Source organism: Ruditapes philippinarum, unplaced genomic scaffold (genome assembly GCF_026571515.1).
Source record: "Ruditapes philippinarum isolate M1 unplaced genomic scaffold, ASM2657151v2 ctg7448_1_1_1_1, whole genome shotgun sequence".
NCBI lineage: Eukaryota > Metazoa > Mollusca > Bivalvia > Venerida > Veneridae > Ruditapes > Ruditapes philippinarum.
In genome coordinates this window covers 1-16,363 of record NW_026867368.1, presented here as the reverse complement: position 1 = coordinate 16,363, position 16,363 = coordinate 1, and the positions used below count along the sequence as shown (strand labels likewise).

At 32.9% G+C, this 16,363-nt stretch overlaps 1 protein-coding gene across 3 annotated transcripts in view; it reads left to right on the top strand.

Annotated features, from left to right (window-relative positions):
• Window positions 1–13,406, top strand: part of LOC132735831 (heat shock 70 kDa protein 12A-like) — a 40,283-nt gene extending 26,877 nt beyond the window's left edge. The window contains exons 1-5 of one of the 3 annotated variants that reach the window (XM_060722838.1): window positions 7,128–7,384; window positions 8,200–8,505; window positions 8,724–8,945; window positions 9,206–9,362; window positions 11,243–13,402. In XM_060722838.1, the coding sequence (XP_060578821.1) occupies window positions 7,382–7,384; window positions 8,200–8,505; window positions 8,724–8,945; window positions 9,206–9,362; window positions 11,243–12,294 (1,740 nt within the window). In that variant the 5' untranslated portion in view covers window positions 7,128–7,381 and the 3' untranslated portion in view covers window positions 12,295–13,402. Of the gene's footprint in view, window positions 1–7,127; window positions 7,385–7,448; window positions 7,701–8,199; window positions 8,506–8,723; window positions 8,946–9,205; window positions 9,363–11,242 lie in introns of those variants that run through there. The other 2 variants (XM_060722836.1, XM_060722837.1) reach the window with 2 other exon arrangements.
• Window positions 13,407–16,363: the final 2,957 nt, after the last annotated feature.

Genomic DNA, 16,363 nt, shown 5'->3' with positions numbered 1-16,363 from the left:
TAGTATTCTCAGACTGTTTTTGTACATGAAATTTTGATATTTGTTTTGTGCTTTTTTTGAGTTTGTTTGTTGATTCCGTGCATATATTAATTGAACCGTCGGTTAACCTAAACCGGCAAGTTGGATTTTTCTACCTGTACCAATGGCTACATAATTAACACACTAATTAATCAATATAAAATACATGCTATGGGCAAGTTTTTATCCTTGTCAACACTTATAAAATGGATAAAGTTACCCTAAACCGGCAAGTTTGAGACGTCTTAGGTTTTATCTATACATGTACTACTGGCTTCATAATTTCCACACTTACTTATCAATACAAAGTACATGGTATTGCCAAGTTGATTAACTGTGCCATTATTCACCCCCCTTGTTATTTCCTTTTTTATCACTTGGAATATAAGACCTTGAATGGTAAACCTATTCCGACAAGTTGGATTATTCTTTAATTAACAACTTCATTTATTTAATGATTTCTTCCATATTCGGGATTAGGTGGATACCTTAAATGGTTCTCTTACATTTTGTTGAGTAAGGGTTCACTAGGTTCAAGGTCAAGGTCACTGATGTAAAAAATGAATTTATAAAGTTTTGCTCATATAACCATATTTTTTAAATTTATGTCTTTCATGCTTAATACGAACATGCCTATTGAGGTCCTCTTTCTCCGGATTTGGTTATTGGTCACTTTTTTGAAGGTCAAGGTCGCAGATGCCAAAAACAGCTTTTTACACTTTTACAGGTGTAGCCTATTTTTATTGGCAGATGTCTTTTATATTTTGTAGGGACATATATTGAGAAGCATTCTATCAACGTGCTTATAAAAGATTTTTACACTTTTAACCATACAGCCTTAATTTATTAACAGATGTCTTTCATATTGCATGGTTATTGGCGTCCGCGCCGAAGCGCGGCGCCCTTATGGAATGAAATCAGATTTTGTGAAAGGGCGACAGCAACTTCTCGAGCCTTTAAGTCGGTCATAATAAAAGCCGATCAGTCCGATCGGTATGAGGGTGCTTGATTTTATTAATTAAGAATGAAATGTCGCGATATGTTACAATGAATAGCGAACTGGAAAATTTCGCAATGCAAACATTTTCAAATGAAATAATCTTTTCCGTCAATAAATCGCGCTCTTCGGGGTTTTTTATTTATCATTTTGTAGTACAAAGTGGGTTATCATGGTATGTCATTGTTGTACATGTATCCTAGAATGATCAGTTGATGACCTAAATATTCCAAAAATCTATTTATAGATATATCTATTTATCACTCCTATCGGTAATTACCGGTCTCTCCCGGTCTATATTGACCGGGATTTACTAGTGACCGGCGAATAGTACCACACGTTTATTGTCCGGTCTCTCCCGGTTTTGGAGTATATGTTTGATATTGTTACAATTAGAAAAAACAAAACAACAATAGCATGTTTCATTTTATCTATATGAGATAAAAACAATAAATATGTACACGGATTTATATGTAATATAAATCCGGATTTATATATAATATAAATCCGTGATATGTACAATAATTGAGAAAAAGGTACATTTTTATGGTATTAAAATGACATTATCAACTTTAAAACATTTTATTTAATTTGTTATCCGTGTTTAGTAAAGATTCCGAGGAATTATTCAAAGTTACAAATTAGATTTTATGAATTATTCAATTAATTGATAATTTAAAAAGTGATAATGAAAAATACAAATGTACATGTACATGGTTTAAGAATAAACAATATTATATATTGAAAGATAAACCATAATTTACTGACTTTTTCCAGTTAAGCTTTGACTTATAATCGTCGGTCAATATGACAATTGAATTCTTAAAATTTATTTTACAATTTTAATAAAAAAAGAGTTACTTTTTATTTTACAATTTTAATAAAAAAAAAGAGTTACTATAGTAAAAACTCAGTATTAAAATAGCACATAAAACACAAAAAAGAAAAGAAAACAATATTCATAAAATTTGTATTTTTTTTAATTAAAATTAATAGATATTACAATTATTGTATAATAAACAATTATGCTCAACATGATCAACATGGTAATATAACCAGTGTCATATTTTTACTAACTTAAGAGGGGGTCTTCGCTAATAGCGATAACATAATAAGAGACAATTACAAAGTTGTGGTACGTGTCGATCATGCGTTACACATATGGATTATAAATTATTGCATACATGTATATCCGTTGCTATTAATAACCACGATCATAAAGAAATTACAAGTAAAATTCTAATCTCTAGCATGCCAATCAAAGTTCATGATGAACAATGTCTTTCGTCCGCTCATTTATAAGTGATATACATTTCTGGTAGTTTATAAGAATATCTTGTCATCATATGTGTACTAGTTCATCTTCACTTGCTGCATTTCTTGCTTGGACGCCCTTTGATGCTTTGCATCAATGCTTTTCTTGTCTTCCTTTGGATTACGTTAGGGGTCAGACGGTGTAAATAATAGATTTCTACACTTTGCTGACCCAGCCTTTATGATGTTTATCATATTTGGTAAGATGATAAATTGCGTAATCTTCTTCCTTTGGATTGAGTAAGGGGTCAGTTGAATCAAGGTCTACAATCCTTAAAGTGATTTTTACACGTTAACAGGTGTAACCTTTTTCTATTGACATATGTCTTTTATGTTTGATAGGAACATAAATTTAGAAGTCGGTTAGGGTAGGGGCAATTAAGTCAAGGTCAACAGTACTAGAAATATATATTTACACTTTTGCCCATTCAGTCTTTATTTATAGATAGATTTTTTTAAATATTTTCTGGAAATATTTCTGGCATGGTATACGTCCGTTGGACTGAGTAACAGAAGATCAAGTTCAGGGGTTCCAAAATAGATTTGTGTTGCATTTCGATAGATAGATTTTTAGTGACGCAGACGATAATCGTAAACAGCAGACGACACCACGGGAGTAATCACATATGGTGAAAATAGGATGTAAATTACAGTAAAAACCACAAGGGATTAGCAAACAGGTGTCTAAAATGCAGTTATGTTGGAAATCGAATAACTAGCATGTGCATTGGAAATTATATTAAGAATTATAAAGTGAATTAGTCCATAATGGTAATGAAAAGCATGTTATATAAAATTATCATGTTGATATTTTTTAGTATTATACATGACAACAAACCACGCCAGAATTATATATAACTGGTTTTGTAAAGTGTGATATACATGATCAAACATTACATATCTATATATAGCAGAAAATAAAATATTCTAGAACAAAATATTATTGTTCATCATATAATGTTCATACTAAATCACTTAAAAACCTACCAACATTTTTTGTCAAGAAATATTGCATATGAGAATCCAATTGATACGATCCTTTTATTTTTGTTTATATGTGAACCACTTTTCGAAATGTGCTCAAAAGTTGTAGACAATCCTCTCTTAAGCTTGCTTTTTAGTGTAAAACTCCCGTACTTCACTTCAGTCATATATTTTATATTTTTAACTTCAGTGTTGTTATAAGTAAATGAGTAAGTAAATTGTTTATTAAAGTGACATGTGTTGTAAACAATACAATAATGAGGAGAATTATCAGAACAACCGGCCCAATGTGCCTATATGTCACATATCACATTTATACAATTATATACACGTCTTGAAGTGAGATATATATTTTTACAGGTTGATAATACAGAGAGCTTTAGTACGTGAATGATGAAACACAATCTCTGAATCAATACCTTCTAATACATGCATTAATTTTAAGGATTGTGTGAACTACTTATTATAAATATAAGTCCTTCTTTTATGATAAGCTTTCACTAGATATTTAACAACTTTGCGTGATTGTAGGTTAAGCAATGTCCTTAATTTATCAGTGGTATTTAACGAGGTAAACTGACTATCCAACCATTGGTTGCAAAATAAAGAGTCTAATTTCATCATATAATTTACATTCAAGTAGGAAATGTTTTTCATCCTCAACAGTGTTCATATCGCACAATGTACATATTCTACGCTCTAGTTCTTCGCCAACATATCGACCTGTCTCAATCCTTAATGGAAGTATACCTATGCGAATTTGCGCGACCAGTGAACGTTCATTTCTATCAAGATTTAATTGCACATATTTTTCTTGCGTAAAGGTTGTTTTAAATGTAACATATGTTCGTAATTTTCTAACAGTAAAAGTTGTTGTGCCAATAGATTAGAATAGTATTATTCTATTTTTGATTTACATATGTCCAGGTAAATAGGCGTTTTTTGTCAAAGTATTCACTCAATTCTAGTTTGTTTAACAGTTCTTTAAAATCACTACACCACTTATTTGTACAGTTTTCATAATCCATGTAAAAAGCTTGTTTAGTTAGTCTACTATCATTCATTGATAAAAGTCTATTCCAATAACGGATTATACAGATCCAACGCCTTTTTTCACAAGGTAACCATGCGGTATCTCCAGTTATTGCATGTATTGGGGCGAATCTATGTACTCCGAGAAAGTAACGTACTGCTCTATTCTGAACACTTTCGATCACATAACTGTGTTTAAATTCCCATACTGCAGCCGAATAATCTAGTATGTGCATGACGTAGGGCTGCGCTGCCGGTCATAAGCTAGCTCATGCCCTTCGTTCAAATATTTGGTAGCTTCATGGATTCTAATTGGCATAAGAAACTGAAAACAATATAATATTATCATAGATAATTTATCTATAAATGCGTCTACACAAAGTGAGAACAGTGACGGAATGCAATGATGCATTACCGTCCTAAACATAAAACATGTAAACAAATAACAACAAAAGACATACATGTATACAGTACAGGTCTATAAATATTTAGGGTATTGTATTCTACTTATTTCCAAAGATTAATTACCATTTTATTAATAACAACATTTTAGAAAACAATTACAACTGAACCATATGAAAAACTAGGAAGATATAACATCACTAACCTGAAAACAATATAACATTATCACAGATAATTTATTATATATAATATATAAATGCGTCTACACAAAGTGAGAACAGTGACGGAATGCAATGATGCATTACCGTACCCGTAAATATCACTTTGTATAAACACTTTAAACGGTTAGTACATGTTACTATAGGAATATAATAATGGGATAACGGGACTTTAAGTTATTGATTTACTGGCGTAGAGAACATAATATGAGACCAAATTTGTGTTTAAGGATTAAAGATTGAAAACAACAACCAGTATTTATTCATATTTTATTTATTAACGATTACTACCCTATACCCTATGACAGGCATAGCGCATGCATTATACATTTTTTCAAACGTTTGAAATCCAAAGTCTTTAATTCCGTGTATTTTTGATATTATTTTTCCCAGTGCACGCCCACACCTTTTAGCCAACGTCTGTGAATTAACGGAAAAGTCCTTATAACAATGAAATGTTACTCCTAAGTATTTATAAGTTTTAACTTTTTCTAAAACACTATATTCGATAGTAAAGTCATAGTTTCTTTCAAAGGTTCTTGATTTTGATTTATCAGTATTGATTAAGACTCTCCATTTTCTGCACCACTGACGGCACTGAGTCACCACGTTTAATAGGAGTTGTAGGTCATTTTCAGATCTTGCAAAAAGGGCGATATCGTCCGCATATAATAAAGCTGACACTTTTTTATCACCGACATCAAAGCCAATGTCAAGGTCGTTTATCTGTGTCACCAGGTCATTGATAAAGATCGAGAAGATTGTCGTGGACAAGTTATCTCCCTGTTTCACGCCCGTGAAACAGTTAAGCCAGTCTATATTTTTCCATTTATACGAACACAAGAGAGTGAATAACTGTATATGCTTTAGATAGAGGTATACACTTTTCCGTCAACTCCGTTCAGAAGTAACTTATATAACATTATATCACGATTTATAAAGTCGAAGTGTCAAAGAGTTCTTATTATATAGTAAGTGTCTTTGTGATTTGTTATTAATCTTCGGGAGCTGTGCCACCATTATTGAAACTTATCAATAAAACAATTAAAATTATATGATGTGTCGTTTTTATATACAGTCCATTTCATTAATTACAATCCATCTTACTCCATGATCTCAAATCCCGTTATCCACCTTACATTTCATGTTAACTATTTACTAACAATACAATCATACTAACCTGTCACCCGTAACTGAATCGCCGATGTATGCAAATGTATGCATCGATGCAGTTGCTACATGACACCATTGATGTATTGAGTGTTTAATAAATATATCTTGGATATATGTAATAGTTACCGTACGAGGAATAGGTCTGCATAGTATTTACAGACCCGGGTGGCGATTTGAAGACAATTTTCAAACATCGAAGAATATCTAAAATATGTAATGCAAATAATTGTACATATTATATGTAATCATTACATATATGCTTTCATTTCTTATTGAACAATTTGACTTGATTTCCTCCCTTTATTTACATGAAATGTTAAATTCTGTAATATCTTTATAAATAATGCTTTTTGGAACTTACAAAATTGATAAATTTTCATTTGAGTATCATATTTATGATACAAAACCATAGAAAATTGTGTTACAGTATCTTTAAACCACTTCTGAACCTTTGATAGAGTAATAACGGTCCTTTCCAAGTTGCTGTGGCGTGTACTCAGTAATTTCGGGATGTCGCTTAATAAATGCCTACCACCAATCTTTGTTTTTGTCTGTTTTCGGTATAGAGGTTTTGCGACCATCATCATCCATTATCTATTTAACCATGCCCAGCAATTTTTTTTTGGTTAGTCCAAAGCCAATACGACCAATGTGTTTTGTCAACTCAACACATTTTTGTTCCTTAGCTGCAGTAAGAATAGTTCTCGATGTTGGAGCCAACGAAGTTCTATTACTGACTTTGTCAAACCAAGCCGATTGGCTGACTTTATACGCTGTTGCTTCTTCCCGAAGTGACATTGAACTCGACTGGACTGCCAAAACAGTGTTGTTCATCGCAAACTAATCGTAGGTTCTCTTGCGAAGTATCACGATATTCGCAACGCTGTTAAGGCGGAGTATATTTACCCATTATCGGAAAGACATGGAATTTTGTAGACTTGACGTGTAAACTTTAAATCACAAGGTAAAATTAAAGTAGCAAAGAACTTTGTTTGATATATTTCTAATATTTAATCAGTTTGCTATTTATTTAAATCGGCAAGTGTTATCATCTACAAACGCTACCTGATATTTGTTACCTTCAAAATGATAATGTAAAACGTAATGGCTGTGCACCAATATATAATAAAAACAACCAATTTTAACACGTAAATTCATGGAAATCGAATATGATATTTACCTTCCTGGTTGATTTAAAGTGAGTTTGAGAAGAGAAACTGCAAATATAAAAGGACCGTTTGTCATGGTATGTATTTTCTATTGTACAAACTATGTCACAATTCTATTGTTTGATTAATTATCTGACTTATCAGTTGCTATTTACAAAGTGATACATGGTAGTTATAATGGCACGTAGATTTTAAAACATTTCTTAAAATGGAACTAAATCGGCAAATCTTATTTACAATTTCTACCCGAGTGTTGGATTTATGACATTCAAAGATTTAATGTAATATTGGCTGTACACCAAGATTTTATAGCGTAAATTTATGGAAAACGATTATGACAATTATCTTCCTGGTTTATTGAAAGAGAAAGTGCGAATAATGTCATTTGACATGGTATGTATTTTCTTACAAACTAAACATCTAATGTTATGTTTGATGAATATTTTGACTTTTTTCTGACTTAAAATACGTAAAATAATATTGTACCAATAACATTGATGTTCATGTTAGCAACGTTTATATTTTCTTGTTTAAATTATTGCTTTATTTTCTGTTTCCTCGTGATTGGTTTAAACATATTTATTTCAGCTACATTGCGAAACAAATGTTTGCAACCAACCAGTACTGGTGTCATATGAAGAGACATATGGTCATCACCCGATTAGGGTTCGAACCCATGATCCCAGGGTTAAGAGGCAGACACCTTATCCACTAGACCAATGCACCCCTTCTTCGGGTCGGAGATTCTATTTTCCTATTAAGGTTTTTAAAAATGATTTCTATATCTAATTTAGCTAATTTATATATTAGTTTTACGGCGAACGATATCTTAACAATAGACCATATTTCAACATAATATAATACTATAACCATTTTCCCTTGTTTTCTTTAGGCTACAAGGGACTTGCTCGTCGGGTCGATAGATCTTGGTACAACTTATTCTGGCTGGGCTTTCTCCTTCCTGCATGATTTTCAGGCGGATCCTACTAAAGCGTCTGTCAAGCAATGGCACTCTAGTGGAACTCTAGTTACAGAAAAAGCACCGACGTGTTTGTTGATAAAGTCAGATGGAAAGACCCTTGAAGCGTTTGGATATGATGCTGAAAACAAATACAGGGAACTTGCAGACAATGAAATGCACGAAGAGTATTATTACTTCAGAAGATTTAAAATGGCACTTAATAAAAAGCTTGGTGAGGTAGGTACTTCTAACTGTTGATTGACTGTTCTAATGTGATTCTATCTTTTGTGTATCATAATCAGAATTTAGATTTACAAATGTCAGGAAAAGGAATAGACATCATTTGTTTATCTTCTTAAAATAGTGTACATAGATAACAAATATACATGCACTAATGAACATATGGTTTAAGAATTATCGATTGGTATTTTAAAAAGAATGACTTTAAACTACAGAAACTGGACCGCGGCATGACAATAGAAGATGAGATGGGAAAGTCGATGATAGCGTTAAATGTATTTGTCATGGCAATCGAATATCTGGTAGGAGATATGAGGAAGAGTGTAAAAGATAAACTTACATCTGCTTTTAAGAAAGATGATGTCCACTGGGTACTTACTGTTCCGGCAATATGGACAGATGCTGCCAAACAATTTATGAGAGAGGCCGCGGTGCAGGTTATATTCGTTTTCTCTTTATCGTGTAGAAGTTTAAGCTCATTTATTTAAATGTGTGTATGTGTGTGTGTGTGTGCGCGCGCGCGCGCGTGTGTGTGTGTGTGTGTGTGTGTGTTCTAGTCACCGACTCACCGTACGGTTTACTTTAATAAATTTATGATTATGCAAGTGTTTATTTTCTCTCAACATATATTTTCGTCAATTATATATTCAAAAATAAAATGTTGATGTATGAATATTATTTTTTGTTTTGTTTCCAGGCTGGACTTTTAACAAACAAGTTGACAATTGCACTGGAGCCAGAAGCAGCATCGATATTTTGCCGCCATTTATCGGTGGATACAGCGATATCTGGCGGAAACCTGTCAATAGCGAAGATGCCTGTCGGTACCAGATACATGGTTCTCGATGCAGGAGGTACATGTTTTTTATTTGATCACATTTGTCTCTATATAGGACTGTGATTTTTTAGTTGGGTTTTAATTTTGTTAAATTTCTTGTAATTCTAATGTTTGAACATTTATATACAAAAGTTACAAACATGTTTTAAACGGTATGTAAACTATGTTTACAACCCGCAAAATTTTACAAAGGCGCATTTATTTGTCCTTTCATAAATGTTTTCAGTTTAACTACATGTCAATATAGTTCAGAGGTGGTCTACTGGTTCTCGAGTCTCAACACAGAGATCATGGGTCCGAGCCTCTCTGGAGTCAATTGCAATGTTTTAACATAATATGTATCATATTATGATACAATTACTTATTAGTAAGTAGAATCGATAGTGATTCAAATACTTATAGAAACTTCGAACTATATTTACCTTTGAGCAAGTACATAATTAAACTAAATGTTAATATATGACGCTGTACATGCACTGCATTACAGTCCTCCTGCATATTGTCTCCAATATTCGTTGTTACTTATATTTTATTGAATGGCTGTGCATGGCTTTATGACAACTTTTGTTTAAAAGAATCAAATCTAAGAACGTTGCTCACTGATGTCGGTCTTTAATTTAACAATCGTTGTACATAAAATGCCTCTTTTTTCGACAAAATGATGAAGTTCATTTTTTAATACTTAATTCATCTTTTTTATGATGATTTCCGAAGTTCTCAACATGCCATCAGTAGGGATTTAGGTAGCGTGCCTTCTGTTGAGAAGTTTTGAAAATCAACATAATAGTAGATCTGGGTTAGCAAACAAACTGACCATGCTAATTCATATACAGTGTTTGTTGGTCAAAAAATATTTAGCTTGTCTGTTTCGAAGAAATATTTTGAGCTATTGCTACATTGCTACATTCAGGTTGTCGTTCTCGTTGCCGTTGCCTATGCCGATGTCGTTGCCGTCCAGAAACTTTAACATTGGCCTTAGTAATTTCTTTTAAAGAATTAATTAAGATTAATTAATACATATTCTTAGTTTTAAAGTGCAGCCATCTTGAATTACATTGTATTAGATTTTTATTCTTGTAAACAGGACTTGCGACTATTTAGATTTATTAGTTTAATAGTAAATTATAAAATTATCTAAACCACTACTTATGAGCAAACTATTAAAACAAATTACATAATTACAACTAAGGTAACTCCAAAATCCAAATTTTAGAAACAGAAATTATTTTACAACACTACAACATGGCCATATATTAAAGACACTGTCTATAAGAGATTGAAACCAAATTTGACCTTTATTCATAAATGGCCGTGACCTTGAAGATCAAATTACTGTAATTTTACAGTTTTTTTTATTATTAGCAATAACTTTGTACATAAGTAAGGAACGGATTGTCTCCATACTTGGGTAAAATTATCCTTGGAACATAAGAATAAAGAAGATTTAATTCAACTTGTCATTGACACTTCAGATTTTACTGCAATTTTCAATAAAATTTATTATTTATTTATGGATTTAATTCATACATGTTCTACTTGGAACAAAACCGACATGTTAAGTTATTCAAATATGGCAGTGACCATTAAATGACCTTAACCATCATCAAACAATTTAGCTAAGATTGTCATAACTTTGATATTTATTTATAGATTTGATTTTATTTATACTTGGACACAAGAACACATGTGACAAGATAGTCTGATTTGACGTTAACCTTAAATTTACCTTAACCGTCTTATTGCTTTTGATTTATGTATCTGATTAATAATGGACCAAAAAACCGACTTGTTCGATTATTCTGTGAAAGTAGCTTACTCAGTTAACAGAACGTTGCTTAATCAAACGGTTTCTGTTTAAAATTTGTATCTATGTATTGATGTTGATTTTTTTTGCAGGCGGAACGGTAGATATAACGGTACACGAGGTTGTCAGTGAGAACAGCGTTAAAGAGATCAAATCAGCAAGTGGTGGTGGGTGGGGAGGTATCCTAGTTGACAAAGCTTATGAAAACCTGTTAATTGATCTGGCTGGACCCGAGGTTTATGATACCTTTAAACGTACTGAGACAGAAGACTGGCTTGACCTTTGGCGCGATTTTGAAGTGAAAAAGCGAGCTGTTGCACCGGATAAAGATGCTCGTGTTAATATGAGATTTCCTCTTTCCTTCAGCAAGACCTTTAAAAGAATCACTAAAGGAAAGCTATTGGATGCCATTGAAGCTTCAGTGTATGCAAGTGATATTGAGTTTTCAGGAGACAAGATTAAAATTTCTGCAAGTCTCTTTAAAAGCCTGTTTGAACATTCCATCAGAAAAACCATCAATCATGTGAGAAGTCTACTTCGTGATGAAAATGTCAGGAAAGTAAACATAATTTTGATGGTAGGTGGATATTCCGAGTCTCCTATGCTGCAGCATGCAATTAAAGAAGCGTTTACAGGCCAAGATATTGTTATACCAATTGGTGCATCTTCGACCATTCTTAGAGGAGCTTTAGTGTATGGACATAGTCCGGTATCCATACGGGAAAGAGTCTTGAAATACACATATGGTGTTGAATCAACTGAACCATTCATAGAAGGAACTGACCCTGAACATTTGAAGGTTATATATGCAACTGGTGTACGATGTAGAGTTTTCAGCAAACATGTTGAAAAAGGACAAGTAGTCAAATGTAATGAACCGCAAGTTGAAAAGCCTTATGTAACACAACACAAATTCCAAAGTAAAGTAGCTTTGGACATTTTTGCCACAGAACAATGTAACCCAAGATATACGACTGAATGTTCGCTTATTGGAAACATGAAATTTGATCTTCCGGAACCAGAGGAGCAGCCTGGAAGAAAGGTCATCGTGTCTATGACGTTTAGTGGTACTGAGATTATCGTGAAAGCAGTGGATGTGAAAACAGGCAAGGACTGGCGCGTTTTCATCAACTTCCTTGGATAAGTTTTAATGCGTGTCTGTCAATAGAAATATGTTCAATACATTAAGTATTTTTTCTGTTGACTGTAATTAAAAAAACTAACTTTGATAACAAAGAAAATGAAAATCATTTTTAGAAATAAAGAGAGAGTTAGACTGGAGGAAAAATGTTGGCCCTTGTATGAGGAATGGTCAAACTACACACATTTATAAAGAAAATCTTCGTAATTAAATATAACAAGGCTTAATTGTAATGAAATAAAAATATTTAGTTTATATATAACTAAAATGTTGAAATAATTGTTATTGCTAAATAACTTATACTAATATAAGGATGAATTACTGGTGTGCATACGAATTTAAAAAGTGTGCGTAGCCGCCTTAAAATTATAATAAATAGTAATAGATATAGACTATATTTAACAATTTCACTAAACTTTAAGGGTAAATGAAACTAATGTGCTAAAAGATGGGTTATAAATCACAGATATAGAAAAGTTCACTTGAAACGGAAAACTAGATAGAATTTGGCCAGGGAAGCATTCTCAAATGCTAAAAATATAAACACCCAAAATGTTGTATGAGAAAGATACACTTATTTTACTGAGAATATTAACAAACACATATTGTATTGTTTTAAAACATTCAGAAAACCCGAACAGAATTCAGTGTGTCAAATCTCAAATATATAAAGCATGCTATTAGTAGAGCTGCGGAACGGTATTCTGAGGGTCCCGGGTTCGACTCTTGGTCAGACCTCCCATTTTTCCTCATCCTATGTTACAGGCAAGTTTAAATTTTCAGTTACTTTGTCAGATCCGGGTGATGTCACAGACATTCAATTAATGCTTGAATTTAGATATTAACTTACTCCCATGCAATTTGGCAAAATCAAACGCGCGCGAACTTATCTGCCGGCAATTAACAAAATATCAGTAACAATCATATTACATTGTTTCTCCATAAACCAGGTTTTGATTAATAAGTAGCCATTGTCGATAATTGCTACACAGCTTCATAATTCTCATTTATTAACTGTTTATCGAATAACACTAGTGTTTTGTTTATTCAGAGAGTGTTTCCAAGAGTGTTATGATTAATTTTATACATATTGACTATAGTAAATTAATAAATCACAGCGATATGAGATTTTGTGTTATGTTGTATCAACTGTTTGTCGTGGCAGCTCGTTAGCACTTTCCGTCACAAGTAGCTAAAATATGGATATCTAGTCTATCCGGAACTCGTCGGCTCTTCTCGTATTGTCCCGTACATATATCTTCTCATACAACTTCTGCAAACTTACTACTTAGCCTATGCCTGATTTATAACGGAAATTGACTGTTATCAATTTGAAAATATTAATGTTACTCATTCTGTTTAAAAGAAACATATCTCTATCACTTTTGTCAAAAAGGTGGAAAATGGAAGCCCCCATTTTACCATGTGACTGTAATGTCGCCTTTTTATATCAGAAGTCTATAGCGAATTCTAACACGACCCGCATTTTTCCCTATTGAACATAGAAGAACCGAAAGTGTGTTTTATTATGCTATAAAATAACTGTTTGGCGTTCTATATTTAGACATGTGACGTAATCATTATACACGTGACGTAACCACTAAAAATGTGACGCGCTGACAATAAGTACGGAAACAAATCAGACGCAATTTAGCTAATTATCATGTACGGCAGCATTTATTTGTTGATGTCTTGTTAGAATCGAAATAATATATCCAAATCGATGATTTTATTGCTTGATAACATCACTGTTTGTCGTTCGGATGCGCATCATTATATCACTCGGGCTACGCCCTCGTGATATAATTCCCCGCATCCGAACTCCAAACAGTGATGTTATTGAGCAATAAAATCACAGTTTGGGATAAATTATTTCTTAAATATAATATGGAGTCGGTATCAAATTGGCAATTGCGATTCTGGTGTGTTTGCTCTCCTGTTAGCTTACAATCGCAACATTTTTGGTCCTTTCTTTTTACATCCCTACTAAACGCTGTCTCTTTCACAATTTGGTGACCTATTGAAATGACAGTCATCGACACTTCCGTTGTAAAGTGTCCTCGAGGAAAACAAAGCTGGAAAAGGTGCACATAGTTCCTACAAATATTGTATTTAAAAGAACATGCTTGTTTTTAAAAAAATCAAGAATGCTTTGCCACGTAGAACATTCTTTTTCTCATCATTTTGAATGCAATTTTGATAAGAAGTACCTCAATCATTGTGAAGTTGCTAGAACTTCTGCCAGATGAAATACTAGTATTTAAATGATTGTAGCACGAAGTACATTTCGCCAAAACAATGCAACACTATTTTAAACAATGCAAATTTAATCAAAAAATGAATCTCCGACGTATCACACTGATATTGTGCATCGAAAGACCAAGCTGCAAAGAAGCAACTCAAATAATCTTGATCAAATACATTACGTTTGCAAATTTAACAATCTACATCAAGGGAAACATTAAAAGAACATTTTTCACTTGAAAGTAATCTAATAAGTGAGGAAGAAGTGATTGAAAATGGTACGTTTATAAGTTTACAGATATAATTAAGAACCTACCTCATATCAATGTATATAAATCGGCATAATACCACAATATAGACACTTGATGAATGGTCGTGTTGGCTGTGTCATATTTACGAAGGCTCTGTCACATCATCGGAGGTTTTACCCTGGTAACCTTGACATTTGACACCTTGACCTCTGTGTAGGTATTGCGGGTAGAGCATATATCAAGTTGGACAAGTGAAGTTTTGGAGACTGTAGGTGGGAGGACTTTCGTTGAACGGTCAAACTTTGTTACAAATGACAAACAGACAGACCAGAAACATTTTGCCCTCTTTTGCTATTGAACCAGGGCCCTAAAAATCATCAGAATGGTAGGTGCAATTGTTTTTGCTAGTGACACAAGCATGTTCGAATCAATGTCAACCGTTTGAGACCATTCTATCTGAAATTGTGTTACTTGGTTTCCTTTTTACTTAACTGCGCGAGAAAAAAATTCTTGTAGACTATAAAGGGAAAAATTTAGTTAATAAATTACTGGAAGTGAATAAGTTTAGACAAACAGTAGCATGTCAGCGATCGATAACTGGAACTATAATAACTAGCCGTAGACAAATAGTGTGATAGTTTATTGCCTCCTATAATTACTCCTATAACTCAAACGTTTCCATATTAAACTATAGTCCCGAGCCATATCAGTGTTCATGCCCATTCTGAGGTAAAAAAAGCAATCAACGTCCCGTAACAAAACGCTGTGGAAATATGAAAATACGGTATTCGGGGATGTTAAGGGTAGAGATAGCAGGGTTTAGATGGATTTGTTTTTTTAACTGATCAGTGTTATTCTTTTCTTGTAAATACTATATATATTTATTTTTGTTCGTTAATATTCGTACGTTTTCCGATTTTTACCTTATATGGTTATGGTCAGTGAGCCATGTACTGACTGTATACGTAAACCAGTGTTATAGGTATATTGGTCATTCGACGCAATACTGGGCAATTGTTAACATCCATCAAGTCCCACCCACCCGACCCATATATGTATTTGCTCGTTTACGGTGTTCTTTTCAGCTTATAAAGTTAATGAATCCCATATGATATTAATTTAAATTTGTTGATTACAATATGATTATCTGTTTCAGCACGGATTTATATTACTTATTTAATATAAATCCGTGGTTTCAGATAAACAATTATCTGTTGTTACAAGTGTGACAGTATTAACGCGTGATTGTGCAGTATGTGTGTAGAGGTTTCATGAACTGTTATCGCATTAAGCGAATGTTATCGCATTAAGCGAGACATGTGTTTTTTTCCAATCTGTTTATGTATAAGTGCACGGACACATTTACCACTCATTCTTCGTGGTGATTTTTTTAACCATGAAACTAATGTGCGTTTGAGTTTATGTACGTTTAATAAACGCTTTGTCCAGTATTGGTCACTCCTATGTAGTCGTTGTTGTCATTATTCCTTAAGATAATAATGTTTAGACAATAAATGATTTATGTTTGGCTGAAGGAACTGAAAGAAAACATAAGAAGTTATAGTATTTGTGTCTAA